At 41.7% G+C, this 15,245-nt stretch overlaps 1 protein-coding gene and 1 long non-coding RNA gene across 6 annotated transcripts; one reads left to right on the forward strand and one right to left on the reverse strand.

Moving 5' to 3' along the window:
* Nucleotides 1–329: 329 nt before the first annotated feature.
* Nucleotides 330–2,374, forward strand: LOC309540189. The gene is made up of 2 exons (XR_014223113.1): nt 330–518; nt 557–2,374. It is a non-coding gene; the product is annotated as an uncharacterized lncRNA (long non-coding RNA).
* On the reverse strand, nt 2,102–9,082 carry HNRNPDL (heterogeneous nuclear ribonucleoprotein D like). 5 transcript variants are annotated; one of them, XR_014223034.1, is made up of 9 exons: nt 8,821–9,082; nt 6,223–6,391; nt 5,972–6,133; nt 4,541–4,672; nt 4,309–4,423; nt 3,881–4,048; nt 3,545–3,637; nt 3,056–3,160; nt 2,102–2,363 (listed from the first exon to the last, which is right to left on the reverse strand). XR_014223034.1 is itself a non-coding variant. In XM_082236560.1 (8 exons), the coding sequence occupies exons 1-7, from the start codon at nt 8,958–8,960 to the stop codon at nt 3,567–3,569; spliced, it is 957 nt and encodes a 318-aa protein (XP_082092686.1). In that variant the 5' UTR covers nt 8,961–9,082; the 3' UTR covers nt 2,102–2,363; nt 3,545–3,566. The 5 variants fall into 5 exon arrangements, 3 of the variants coding, with proteins under 3 accessions (XP_082092686.1, XP_082092685.1, XP_082092687.1); XR_014223035.1 differs by having other exon boundaries at nt 2,102–2,367; XM_082236560.1 differs by lacking the exon at nt 3,056–3,160.
* Between the last annotated feature and the right edge of the window lie 6,163 nt (nt 9,083–15,245).

Consider the following 15,245-nt stretch of genomic DNA (forward strand, 5'->3'; position numbering starts at 1 on the left):
TACAAGACCCTTAGTTTATGAAGGGGAACATGCTAGTCTGTCAGTGAGAACGCTTTGCCTCAAAGTCTCTCTTCCTGATGTCGAGGCTCTCATTAAATATCTGTATACACTAGGCAAATAAATGGTTCTTTTCCCAGGCCTTAGGCTAATTAAACCATCTAGTCGTACTTTGAATCCCAAACACCTTGCGACTCAAAACATTTTGGCTCCCGAACGCACTCCTGCAGCCAATTGGAAGCTGCGCCTTAGTTGTCAGTTTCAGAAGTTGAAAAGACTTCCCGAACAGATTCCATTCGACAACCAAGGTACGACTGTATAGCCTTTTAAACGAGGGGGGGGTGTTTACTATGGTATTTTTGTTTTACAGTATATTGTAACCTGCTCTGTGATCTTTGGATGAAGGGTTTAGAAATTTGTTAGAACTCTGGCATTTCCAGATAGGGGTAGGAAACCCTGCATCTGAAATGCTGGAAATCCTGCAAATCAGCATAGGAAATATATTACTGAATAGCCAAGTGGTCTGCCAGGGCATACGGCAGCTTCCTTATCTTCCTAGGACCCGAGATTTGCCGTAGTTTTGAAAGAGAGGAGTTTGGACTTTATATCCCACCTGTTACTCCCCTTATGGAATCTCAAAGCGGCCAACAATCTATTTTCCCTTCCTCCCCCACAACACTCTGAGGTGAGTGAGGCTGAGACTTCAGAGAAGTGTGACTAGCCCAAGGTCAGCCAGCAGCTGCATGTGGAGGAGCGGGGAAGCGAACCCGGTTCACCATATCACTCTTAACCACTACACCATGCTGGCTCTCTTCAAAGAACTGGTGGCAACTTCTAAGGATGAGCAGGACACAGGGGAAAGTTTTTAAATGCAAAAAAAAGGATGGGGAAGTGGGATTCCCTCTCAGATTACATGTACTGTATTGCATACTAACATCGAAACTGTGTGACCATTATATAAATTGCTCAATTACTATCATGGTCAAAGGTCCTTTTTGGTGACCACTCAACATTAGGGTAAGGCGAAATCACTTGACAGTTTGATTGGTCTCAATGAGAAAAAGAGCCTCTTGCCTCATAAAACCCAGACTATCGTTTTTATTATTCTTTAATATATTCTTTTATATAGAAAGAATGCAGCACTGAAAAAGCCACATCCCCAAATACCATATAATACTAGATAAGGGAGCAATAATGAAAGGGCAAGTACTCATGGAGTAAACTCCCCAGGCACTGATTATTTTCATAGGGTTTGCTTTTCCTGCTGACTAGCACTCATTTCCATTTCTACCTTAGATTCCTTTTACTGTTAAGGTCACTGGACTGTAGAAATCTAAAGACTGCTAAGACACAGCCTGCTCGTTTACAAAAAAATAAAGCTCAGGGGGATGGAGAGACTAAACACTATTCATACCTTTAGTTTTCCAAAGATCAGACAAAGTTCTTAGATTCCATTTGAAAGCCCTAGTGTTTACGCCAGTGATTGTCATTATCATAACTAAGGCTAAGTAGGCACACTGCATCACCCCATTGTGTTTATCAGCAGCAGACTAGACTGTGTTGGCTGCAACTGCCAAGTCGGTGTCAAAGCATGAGCAATGGACAAACAACCCTCCTAGTACTTAAAACTTTTGATTAATTGTTTGTTGTTTTAATGAAACAGCATTTTGTCTTCCTTAGTAGTAAAAACACCCTAGTTGCACAACTTAATTAAAATGCAATTTAAAAAAAAAAAACACCCAAACAACCAGCCAACAATTTTCAGTAAACCTAGGGTATGTTTCAGTCTCTGTTCAGTGTTTTTCAAAGAAAAGGGATGACTTCCCTCCAAGCAGCTGCATCATACATAGATTAGGGACTATATCAACATAAAAGATCACACTTGCTTCTATAATCAATAAAGTCTCATTTTTTAAATGAAAACGTTGGTGATAGAATCATGTTGCAGTACAGCATGGAATACAGTTGAGACACACATACCCTTGCATTTCTCTAGCACACACTGTGTGGGTTTAACATGTTGCAATATTGCTCACAAGTACCTAATGGTATTCTTGAGCCTGATACAACCACCGTGGTATTCTCAAAATGCTGAAGACAGCACTCACAGAAGATAAGCATTTTTATTTGAGTCATTCAACAAAGAAATACAAATAAAAATTGTATAAACACAAGAACCACATTGGCATCAAACACAGATGACAAAAGGACAAAAAGTAAAAACCATAAAGAAAACTATTCGGCCGCTATGTACAGTTGGACACTGTTGTGTCATACACTAAAAGTCTTTTACAAAATAATCTCATGTCACGAAGACCACCCTCCAGTCAGTCCTGATGCTCTGCAAGATGGCTTTGCTGTAGAATCTACCTACAACCAAGACAAAAAAACATTATGAGACTAGTGCAACGTTTACAATCGTTTTTAAAAGGTCCATTTTCATGAACTGCTTTAAGTCCTCTATTTATTCCTCGCTTCACTGTTAAAGATCATATGCATCTCTGTCAACATGAAATATTTCTGATGACCCAATTGCACTTTACATGCCCAGGCGTCCCAGTTCAGCTCAAATGATGGAGCTATGTCAAAGAACTGCAGAAACTCAGCAAGGAAGTTCTTGGTTTACTAGAAACCAAGCTGTAGAAGAGCCTTTCACGGCTTCAACTGCTAGCGGGAAAGAGAAAGTGGCAATGCAAGGAAAATTATTGTTAGCCAAGTGATTAAATAGAAACTGCCATCTGCATATGATCTTTAATGTTTCCAGATTTAAAAGTTCGTTTAGGTTTGTAGAATTCACTAATAGCTATAAAAGAAAAAAGCAAGCATTAAATCTTAAAGAACGAACACTTAAAACGAGGTTCCACAATTGATATACAACACTAAACAGAAGACCAAAAATGATTAAGCTGTAAAGGCATTTATGCACTTTAACTCCTGTAAAAAACCATTTTAAGTTAAGACACTTAAATCTTCAAAGAAGATTTTTAAAAAGAAGCCAAAGTCTGAAGTTTTCCACTTTAATCTTTACGCTGGTACATGAAGTTGGAAGAGACCATACCACAGGACAGCGTTTTCTGGTGTATGCCTTGCGCTCTGCCTGCAACGTGCGACCCCCAGAGATAGACGTGGTCAGGGTGACACACGGCCTGCAATGAAGTTCCCGCTGGCGGGTACAAACAAGGTATAATGTCAGAGTTAGAAGACAACAATCTTGTTTTGCTTAAGTTGTACCCATTTCAGTACTTTACCTGTTGGTTAACACTTCTATTAAGTTTAATTATTCCTCTACACCACCTGGCACACAATGTAAGCAGAAAAACTCTTATGTTTCTCTGAAGTACTAAGGACGATGAACCACCTTTTACAGAGTTAAAGATCTATAGACACTTAAAAGTAAAGAGTTTTAAAAACACATTTCAAAACACGTTTTTTTAAAAAGTTTTTTTTAGAAAAAGGCTATCCAAGAAAAGTGGTTTATACTTGTTTGTCTATTGATCTTTAAATTAGATTAGACGTATGGGTGGTGACACTTTCACTCAATACACACCTGTTTCTTTCCAGGTTTTCCTTTAGTATGGCTGGTAGTTGTTTTGGTGATTACCGCCACCTCGGGATGCCTTTCCGTAAGTGCTTTGCTGTCCTGTTCAGGAGAGAAATTGCAGCTTCAAAGTCCATTTCAAAACCACAGGATACTCAAAAGATGCTGTACCAAACTATTATCGGAATTGTTACAGATACTTACACAAACCTCTATCAGTTTCAATACAGACTCCCACAACTCTTAGAAACTCCTGCCCCATAGATGCCAGGATGAGAAAGACCATAAAACTACCCTAAATCTATAGTATGAACTAGAGGCAATGTTGAAAGAAAAGAGGCTTACCACTGTAGTCAGCGTATCCCTGTCCATAGCCATAACTTGGGTAGTTGTACCCAGAATAATCATATCCACCATAGCTGCTGTAACTCTGATCGCTGTAAGGACTGTTGTAACTTCCATATCCTTGATCATAATAGTTATTATACCCTTGGTTCCAGCTTTGACCTTGACCTAAAATAAAGTGATTATGACAAGAAATCTTTAGCCTGCTTTTTTTATGTTAGAGAAAAATTAAAAGCCGCAGTATTTAAAGCTTTTTTACTCTAATATTCAGCTACAAAGGCTCCCAAATTTTTTAAAAATGTAGAACAATCTCTGCCCTCAGTCTTACAATGTGGTATCACTCCAAGAACACCCCCTCACGTTGCAACTCCTGATTCAGATGGTTTCTGGAGACACATTTCAGCAGCTAAGATTTAAGGCACACTCACCCCTGCCACGTCCTCTGGAACCACCACGCCCACCAGATGAAGCGCCTCTGCCTCCCTTCTGTTGCTGCTGTTGCTGCCTATATACATCTTTGGGCTGTGCTACTTTTATCTCACACTAGATGAAAACAAAAGTGCAGAACTATAATACTACGTACACAAAGGACTTAACATTCTGAACTATCATCACTCTTGCATGCAAGAGAAGTTGGAAGTGACAAACACAAAGCAATACCTTTCCAGAACCAATTTGATGGTATCTGCTTTCCAACAATTTCTTTACCGGTTCTTCATCTGAGTATGTGATGAAACAGAAACCCCTTCTTTCATTTGTCTTCGTGTCCATGGGAAGCTCAATATTTTCTATCTGAAAACCACAGTTAAAAGCTGTAAAATCTAACCCAATGTCAGCTTTCACCAAACTAGTGCTTTCTGTTTGTTTCGATCTACAACTCCCATCAGTCCCATCCGACACAGCCTTCCTTCATCCTCTTGGCCCCTATTTTGCAATGTGTATATACCTTCACTCTTCCAGCTTCCAACCTTTACCATCCCATTTTATCTTGCAAACCCTCATGCCTAAAACTAAATCTCTAACTTCTACATGCTCTCAAATCCTTCCCCTGGACTCTGATCGAACTCAAGCTACATTTACTCACATTCATCCAATGCTCTTCCGTCATTCTTTTTGATATCCTCTTAGTTCTTCCTTCACCCCTCTTACTTTTACCTCATTGATGCAATTTAGACTACAAGGCTCATCTTTTCCTTATTCAAAATATCTGAAGAAGTGTGCATGCACACGAAAGCTCATACCAAGAACTAACTTAGTTGGTCTTTAAGGTGCTACTGGAAGGAATTTTTTTATTTTGACTATGGCAGACCAACACGGCTACCTATCTGTAACTTTTTCCTTATGTTACTCTTAAGCACCAGATGCATTACAATGCATTGACCAATAATTAATATTTTTAGGCAGCTTGCAAGAAAAGTCTTAACTGAATAGTGTAAAAATCCAAACCCATGCCCCTACTTCCATTGTAAATGCAACTCTCAAATTGTTCCTATTTGTTCCCACTGTAAGCTCTAAAAGTCAACGACCCCAAGAGAAAAGCTATCAAGCTACTCAAAGGTCACATCTGCACATAATAAGCCAGACTTTCTGGCCTATTTTGAATCAGCTTTACTGATCATAGCTTCTTGCAACAAACTCTGATCCCTAACTTGGACATAATGAGATGTCAAAGCTCCCTCCTACATTAATCCTGTTTGTGCCAGGGGATCAATATAAAGGAGTGACCAGGGAACACTGCTCACTCAGAAGGTCTAGCTTACTGTTGTATGCAAATGCAGACAGTGTCATTCAAAACTACTACATTACAGTAAGCCCACAACTTTTGGGGATCGTGCCTAAAGCCAAAATTACAGTCAAAACACACTGGGTGCAATGGTGGATGAGATTGCCACATTCTTTTTACTGGATGCCCAACCCTTTTTAAATTTGGCCAAGCATGTAAAGCTGAATGCATACAAGTTAAATGTGCACAAGTTGCAGGCTTCTTGTACAATTTAGAACAAGCAATGTTTTACCAGTAAGTATGCCACAAAATACCCCTCAACTGTAGGCACAAAAAATGCTAGACAAAGACAACAACAAAGATTATACCTCTCCAAAGCCACCAAAATATTCCTTTATTTGCTCTTCAGATGTATCTGGACTCAGTCCACCAACAAACACTTTTTTGGGTGGCTCTTTCCCCTTTAAAGCTTTTGCCCTTTTGGGATCTATTAACTTGCCATCCAATTTGTGTTCCTTCAGTTCCAAAACCTAAAAATACACGAGTTCAAATTCAGACTCAGAAAATGAAAACACTTCATAAGTATTCAAAGATGCATTTAACACCAAGACTTACATACCTTCTCAACACTGGCAGCATCTTTGAAAAGCACAAAGCCAAAGCCTCTAGACCTCCCTGTGACAGGATCTGTTTTAATTGTGCAGTCCACCACTTCTCCAAAGCGAGACAAATACTCCGTCAAATCTTTTTTGCTTGTATCCCAGCTTAGGCCTCCAATGAACATTTTACTGCAATGAAAGGACAGACATTTGATTAAATTATACCTTCCCAAAACATTATGCATTTAATGTATGTTTTGACTTTCAATTTGCAATGTAGCTAATAAATTTAAAGTAAGGCAATTACACTAACCAATACAAAACAACATTAAGCAAGACAGACAAATATGCTTGATTGCCCCAACTCATCTACCATGTCTCTATTGTATTCCACAAATTAGAAAAACTCAAACATGTCACACTTGATGTACAGTCACAAGTTAGTAAGGAAAATCCAAAACCTCATTTTTGCAGAGAGGGGGTCCTTCAGAACACTGCTCTACTGATTTGTCCTGCATATGTGGTTCAAACTGTGAGCAAAGATGACTGTAAAGGTCCTTAATTTTTTATATATTAAAGTCCTATCTCTTATCCCTACCATGGGAACAGCTGGGCATAAAGTTCTCAATGCTGATCTACAATGTTATCTTTATTTTCCATTATTTGGGGAGAAAGCATTTTAATTTCAAAAAGCCCAAATACAAGAGTAGCCAAGTATAGGTTAACATTTTCATGAAGCAGAACACATTCTGTGTCTATTCTGAGATTATGACAACTCTTGTAAGTTCTAATGCCTCTACACGACAGTAAATGTATATCTGGTTTAAAATACATGCCTATACCCCTATTACACTTTCAGCTTAGTGTGAAGCTTATTTTGTTTAAATGGGACTTACTTCCAAGTAAAAGTATATGGAATGGATGTTATTTGCAGGCAAACACAATCTACCCTGATTTAAGACTTTGCAACAGGAATGAAAGGTACATATTTGATTAACTGCTCACCCTATCTTGAGCTTAGAATGGAATCAGGACAGAAAGAATGAAATTAGACACCCTTCCCTGGAAGCAGGAAACTTGCATAATAAGTAAGGACAACTATCAGTTTTGAATAGTCTTGCAAGATGAAATGCAGGATAACATGAAAGTGAAGATAACTAACCATGCTCTCAATCTTAACAGCCCTGAAAGGTAGGTCAATGGGAATTTCATATTGTAGGTGGCTGGGATAAGGCCTTAGAGAACTGTGTGGACCTGCATGGCCAACACCCAGGAATACTGTAGTGGGAATTGCAATCCAGCACCATCAAAAGGATGGCACAACAAGAGGTTTGAAGAAGCGCTCAAGGCAACTCTTTAAATATGTAGTATAAAAACCAGCAACTGAGAATCACTGGCCTGCGAGAGCTTCAACTGGAGAACAGCCTTTACCAAAGGCATCATGGCCTTTGAAGAAGCAGAACTCAGAAAAGGAGAAACACAAGGGAGAAATGTGCTAAGAGGAAGGCAGAGTTTGGCAAATCCTTACTGTGATCTACTACCACCTGAAACCTCTGACCCCACTGTGGAAGGATGTATGGATCCAGAATTGGCCTCCACAGTCACACCGTTAAGACCATATTCATGTAAGACAATCTTACTCGGATACGAGTGATCACCAAAGAAGATATCTACATCCAAGAGTCTCCATGCTGCACTATAATAATAATAATTTATTATTTTTAGCCAGGCAAAGTGCAGCAGTTAGGTTTGTTGGGAGTAAGGCAATGTTTCTCCATCTTGGGAGTTATAGACTCACCATCCCTGACCACTGGGTCCTGCTAGCTAGGGACGATGAGAGTTGTAGTTCAACAACATCCAGAGACCCAAGTTTAAGAAACACAGGACCGGGGCCTGGGAGGGTTCCAATCCCCACTCGGCAACTTGCTCTCCCACCCTAACCTACCTTACAGGGTTGTTGTTGTGGCGATTAAACTTAATGGAAGGGCAAAAGGGACCACGAGCGCCTTACGGGGTGGGGGAGGATGGGACAAAAACTTAATATAAATAAGTGAAGCAAAACGCACTAGTGTAGCAATCCTGTGATGAGCGCAGCCTTGGCAGAGATCAAGTGCGCCCAGAACCCAGCAAGATGCCTTGAGAGCCTGACACACAACGAAGCCTACACTGGCTGGCAGCAGCTCTCCAGAGCAGGTAAGTCTCTCCCTAGTCCCCCGCTTGGGATCGAACCTGGGACCTCCCCGCACTCAAAACAGGCGCCCCTTACTACTCTTGCCCGGTTCCCAGACTGCGCACGCGGCGGCGCCACTTTCCTTGATCCCGCCCACCGCGCTCCCCCATAGGCTGCCGCTTGCGTCACGGCGCCTTAACGGGCACATTGCCGGCTCCGCCCAGTTGGAAGAGGAGGCCGAGCGCGCGAGCGGGCGGGAGGCGGAGCGAAGGACACACAAAAGGGGCCCGGGGAGGCGGCGCTCGCGTGGGAACGGCCTAGTCACGTGGCCGAGCCGCCTCAGTCCCCCCCTCCTTCCCGCCATTTACTTTTCCTACAGGACAAAATGGCGCCCTCGCTCTTTTCCTCCCCCCTCCCCTCGCCACGCCGCGAGGCTGGTTTCCTCCACCTGCTCGTCCGCCCTTCGTACCCGTCATCTTGCTGGTTCTTGCTGGCGTTGATCTTGGAGCCCTCGGCGAAGTCGTCCCCGCCGGCGCCGGAGCCCGCGTTGTTGTTGTTGCTGCTGCCGTAGTCGGTGTTGTCCTCCATGGCCGAGAAGGGCCGAGAAGAAGCGCGCACAACACACAGACACAGACAAGACGAGAGAAGGGACAAGCGAGCGAAGCCGAGCAGAGTATTAAAATGGCGGCCGTAACAAGAGATCCGGGCAGAGCCTGCGCCGCGGTTATATACGGCCTCTCTCGCCCAATCGGCGCCGTCCGCAGGCGCAGGCGCGGAGGAGGGCGGAGGGATTTTCTGTAGGAAAAGAGCGCTCCAGTGGCGGAAGGGCAATGGCCGAGGGGTGAGCCCGAGTGGGTTGGACCATGTTAAGAGCCTTTCGGTTTCTTCCACCAGGGATTCCACACGTTTGCGTACAAAAGTACCCGTTTGCATTCAGTGGGTCTCGTTTCCCATTAATAATAATAATAATCATCATCATCATCATCATCATCATTTATTACCCGCCCTAAGCCTGCAATTTTTTAAGCACAACATTTAAAAACGGTTCAAAGCAACAAAATAAGACGGGTCCTAAAAAAGTCATAAGTTGCGCTTTGCAATGCTAAGTCTATTTACTCAGAAGGCAATGGTGGTGGATTCAGGGCTTAGTTGGTGTTAAGGGACCTGCATCTGCCATTGCTTTTCAAAAAGCAGATGAAGGGAAACATGGTTCCTGATCACGTGCAGAGTGCCTTTCTTTCATGAGTAAATACAGATGGGCAGTACACATGGGACATCCAGTGGGAAAGTGAGCCTTGCTTCTAGTTTTCACCCTCACCCCACATTCACAACTTCTGAAAGGACCTGCCTGCATGCAAAGTTTTTGTTTCTGTACTTGCCCCAAAATCAATTGTACGGCCTGCTTGTGTGGCTTGTGGCTTCTTTCGCAGTGCGGAAAAAGGGGGTCAGTGGTGGCTTTTAGTGGGCACAATGAAGCCCTCCCATGTTTGAGCCTGTATGGTCATGTAGCATAGCTGTCAACTGTCAACCTTCCCTTTTTTTGCACAAAATCCCCTTATTCCAGTGCCGTTTCCCGCTGCTTCCCACTGCTATCCCGGATTGTTAGATATCCCGTAGACAGGTGAGGCTGCTGATCCCTTATTTTCGAGGCTACTGATCCCTTATTTTCAAATCTGGAAGTTGACAGCTATGTATGTAGTGCAGGAAGAGTTCCCCAGAGGACATCCATACATATCATGATTTGGATGAGGTTTCTGTGAGGGCTGTATTCCTTTGTAGGAAACAGTGCAAATCAAGGCTGAGTATGATACATGACAACGGCTACATACACATCATGCATTTAAAGAACAGCCCCCCCCCAAAAAAAAGAATATTGTGAACTGTAAGAAACTTGTTGCACAGCTATAATTCCCAGGACCCTTAACAAACTACAATTCCCATAATTATTGGTGGGGGAGGCATACTTTAAACGTATGGTATGTACACAGCCTTATATTTTTTGTCCAGTGCCCTACATGATTCCAGCCACTGTGATAGGAATTTTATGGTCTTAGATATATGGTAATGTTCATAACTGCACATACATAGATCAACACAGGAAGACCAACCTGGAACCATTTTGATTCCTAAACTGACCAAATCCTTTCTCTGCAAGGTTAAACTGGAAAAGCCTCCCCATTGTCTCTTTCCTCACAAATCCTGTCTCAAAGATATGAATAAGGTGTGAGCCTGTGACCTGGCCCAGGAAATAAGTATTTTACCACTACAAAAGAATGGCCAGGCTCCCCAGGAAACCCAATCAAGTAACCTGCTAGACAGGAGATAAACAACAACAGGAGAAAAACAATATTAAATTTTCTGTGATGTAGGTGGGAAGTATCTGAGGGGTGGTCTTAGGTTACACCCCTTCTGTGATGTATGCATAATGTTTCTGGGGGTGGTCATGATCTAGAGAATGGGAATTTCAAAAGTCTTTATAAGGCCTTGCACAGCAATTTTGGGGGTCCTCTTCCTCTCCTGCGTGTGAGGGGAGCACCCTGTTGCAACAGATCAATAAAGATCAGGCTTACTAGCTGCTTTGCTTCTCAATATTCTCTGGTTGGCCTCTGTTATTTTCTCCTACCAATAGGGAACCTATGTAAGGACTCTATATGGGCTCTTGGATACCCCATAAGGGAAAAGGGCATATTTTTATTTACAACACCACACAAATGCTAAAGGTTTCTCCCAGTGGTTTTTATTCTTAAAAAAAAAATGTTTAGGGGTACTCTCATTTTGACTCAAGAAAATCACCATTTTATAGTTCGAATCGGGGGAAATAAATACAGTAAATGGACAAAAGGACAAAGATTCACAAAATGTTTAGGGGTAGGTGTAACCCAGCTCTTCCCCCCCCCCCCCGAAAAAAGCACTGATTTCTCCACACATACTGTACATTGTTCTCTCCATTCAGGCAAGCAACCTCTGTCGCAGTTAAACAACACACCCAAGCCAGGAAAAAGCACCCAAGAAGGGTGGTGCCCAGCAGTTGGTGTCAGGAGTTGCCTGGCTGCTTTCTCAAACTCCCCACTGCTTGCTATTCAGACTTTAGCAGGAAGTTAAGTAATGCTTCGAGCAAGGCTTCTATCATATGCACACATCAGGAAGGAAGGAAGCTCCATTGAGGTTCATGGGGCATGTCCATGTCAGTTAGAATAAGATTACAGTGCCCATGCTCTTTCCACCCTTTTTATAAAAAAGGGGGAAAGAGGACAAAGAGTAAGGACAGAGCATCCTCAGCCTTTCCAAGCAGGGTTACTTGCCTCCAAGTTTAGAAAAGGTTCAAGGAGCAAAGGACCCCGTTTCCTTTTCCGACAAAGATTTGAGTCCATACTAACAATACAGCTCAGGTAAGAGCCAGCCTGGCTGAGGTGTATGCACAGGTACAGTGGTACCTCAGGTTACATATGCTTCAGGTTACATATGCTTCAGGTTACAGACTTCGCTAACTGAGAAATAGTGCCTCGGGTTAAGAACTTTGCTTCAGGATGAGAACAGAAATCGCACGACTGCGGCGCAGTGGCAGTGGGAGGCCCCATTAGCTAAAGTGGTGCTTCAGGTTAAGAATAGTTTCAGGTTAAGAACGGGCCTCCGGAACGAATTAAGTACTTAACCCGAGGTACCACTGTATATGCTCTTCCCACCCTGAACAATTTGGTCCCACCACCTCAGTTCCCACTAACTCTAGTTCATGCTTGAAGTAGTTTAAAAGCACAGTACAGGTTTCTGTCCCTTCATAAGTGGAAGGATTATTGTATTGCCCTCCCCAAAAGGCGTCCTTATTTTTTTGAAAGTCCTTCATTTCATTTGAGAGCATCAGATTAATATATAGGACACACTGCCTATCCCTCATTGAATTCAAATGCCAGTGTTTTGAAATGACTAGTTTGCAAACTTCAGCAACTGGAATGATTCCCGAACAGTGAAACTTCTTTTAAGTACATAAGAAAAGTGCTGCTGGATGAGACCACAGGACATAAGCACAATAGCACTCTCCTATTCATAGGCTTCAACAACTTGTATTCAGAGTAATTCTACTGATTTATTTGTATGTAGCATACTATACAAATACATTTGTTTTCTTGAAAGCCCCATAAACACTCTCTTAAGCTTATAGCATGTTCCTAAGACCTTTTAATGCCCCTGAGCTTCCAGCAGAAATTAAATGTTTTTATCCCCTTGCATTTTAACTTATTTTATCCTCCTCTTCTTATAGGACATTGATTTTAGTAACATTTAGGTTATTCTGGTTACTGTGTTTTGGTCTTGCTGTAAGCTGCTTTTCATGTGTTTATGAAGAAAAGTAGGGTTTAAATTGTGGAATTAATAGAGGAGATAATGGAGGAGATAAAAGGGGGTGGCAAAGTGAGTAGCACTGAGCAATCTCATTCCATGCAGCTTTACAAGAAGTAATGGTACATACCGCTGAGCCCCAAAATGGAAAACTATCCTGGTGACATGCTGGCCCAAATTTGTAAAATGAGAAGTGTTGAGTCTCCAGCCTGCTTGAATTCCACACCCTATGACAAGGAAGCCTTTCCACATAATCCTGTGTGTGAAGTCTGACTCATTGGTATATATTTAAAGGCACAATCTTCTTTTTCCATTTGTTCCAGGGTTGCATTTGGGCTTTGGCATGGTTAAGTATCATATTATTAAAGAGAACTTTTTGTTTGTGATTAGCAATATAGCATAGAGGGAGTGAAAAGGAAAAAATCTTCATCTGAAAATGAATTTTATTTAAAAGAACAGAATGAAAACCGAGAACATAAAATAGTCATAAAGTTAAATGCTCTTGAAATACAGCAGAGATGCAGGTAATATTCTACCCAATCAAAGCATGACATAGTCTAGGGGGTTTAAATTGAGCAGAGACGTGGTTCAGAACTGAGCTTCAGAAATAAATACCGTCAGTAGTATGCACAGACTGCATCTGTCTCAATGAGGTATCTGTTTATATTTAATGAGATGTTTCCACAACCGTAATAGTCTGAAATCTAATCTCACCTGGTTGTATGCAGTTAGTCCTACTCAGAGTAGCCACATTGAAATTAATGAATCTTAGATCTATTACAGTGGTGCCTTGGTTCTCAAACAACTTGGAACCCAAACACTGCAAATCTGGAAGTGTTCTGGTTTGCAAACCTTTTTCAGAAGCCAAACATGCTCCATTTTGAGTGTTATGCTTCTGTTTTGAGTGTTACGCTGACAATTTGAGTGCCACACTTCTGTTCTGAGTGTTACATTGAAGTCTGTCTGTTTTGGGTACTGTATTTATTTTGCGTTTTTGTTTTTGCAGCTTTTTGTTGTTTTTTGTGACTGTGTGGAACCCAGTTCAGCTATTGATTGATTGATTGATTGATTGATTGATTGATTTGTGTGACTGCAGTACATTGTTTATTGCTTTCATTTTATGGATCGATGGTCTTGTTAGATAATAAAATTCATGTTAAATTGCTATTTTCGGAATTGTTTTTAAAAGTTTGGAATGGATTAATCCATTTTGCATTACTTTCTATGGAAAAGCGCACCTTGGTTTTGGAATGCTTTGGTTTTGGAACAGACTTCCAGAACAGATTAAGTTTGAGAACCAAGGTACCACTGTAATTGCAATGGATGTACTCTGAGTAGGACTAACACTGAATATAAGCCTTCTACCGCATGATACATGGATTCGCTGCTACTCTTTTACCAGAATGAAAGGGGGCAGGGCAGAAACACCAATAGTAAATGCTGTACATAATGGGAATCTATAAGAGCACCCACTCAGTGTTTTATGTATTCCAGTTCACCAGAACCTAGAGAAGTCCCAATCCAGGTTTTACCAAAAAAGACAAGTTGCAAAGCACACAGCTGGGCCCTGAACTTTGTAGGTGTGACCTTCAAGGAAACAGTTCTGAGCATGCTCAGAACAGATGTATTGCCTCCTTAGTCTTACTGGAAAAGACCTGCAAATATGGCTAAATTACCATCATGCAGGAAGGGGCAATAACTGCAAAATCAGGTCTAAGCGCCATTAACATACACATGTACTATCATTTTGTTTTTCTGCCTGGATACAGGTGGATGGGACCTCCCGGCCACAGCCGTACCTTTGCACTGAGGTTGACTGAGTGGTAAAGAGGATAGGAGATTGCCAGAACTATCTCCCTCCCTAAACTAACTCCAAATGGATTATGGAAAGATGCATGAGACAAAAAAAAGAGCATGGGATTTTGGAGGAAACTTTTAAAAAGACCAGATTGATGTTTCACTGGGTAGAGCTAAGCCCTGCTTGTCCCGATGCACCAAGTCACCGATGACTTTAATCAGGAAATAGGAGAAATGAGTAGAAACAAATCAAGAAACCAAAATACCAGAATTCAATAACAATTCACTTCTAGTCGCGTTCCAAAGGCATTGTCAGTTAACGATGCACACTAATAACTTGGGCTGCCCACAGCAGGACGGGACCCTAATTCTGAGCATACCTTTTGAATCCACCATCAGTGCTCTAAATAAAGAATCTCAAGCGTTTCTTGGGCAAACGAAGCCTCTTGCTTCAAAGCGGTAGGGCAACTGCAACTATATGGAAATGGCGGAAATGACTGGCAGAATCCGAGACCAGGGAGAAGAGTCGGTGGAAGAAGATTGGAGGAAGTTTAAAACTTATTTACAGAAACATTGTAAAATGTTTGAATGTTGATGATGTTGAAATGAATTGAAGGGGTTCTAGCAACAAGGTGAAATGCAAGATGGGATCGATAATAAACTAAATTGATTATGAATTTGCTGAGCCAACTTTAAAAAAAAGGGATACAAAAAAGGGAGGCGTGAGGAAGTCAGGAAAATAAG

This window comes from Podarcis vaucheri, assembly GCF_965113315.1.
Source record: "Podarcis vaucheri genome assembly, chromosome: 9".
In the NCBI taxonomy this organism is placed as follows: domain Eukaryota; kingdom Metazoa; phylum Chordata; class Lepidosauria; order Squamata; family Lacertidae; genus Podarcis; species Podarcis vaucheri.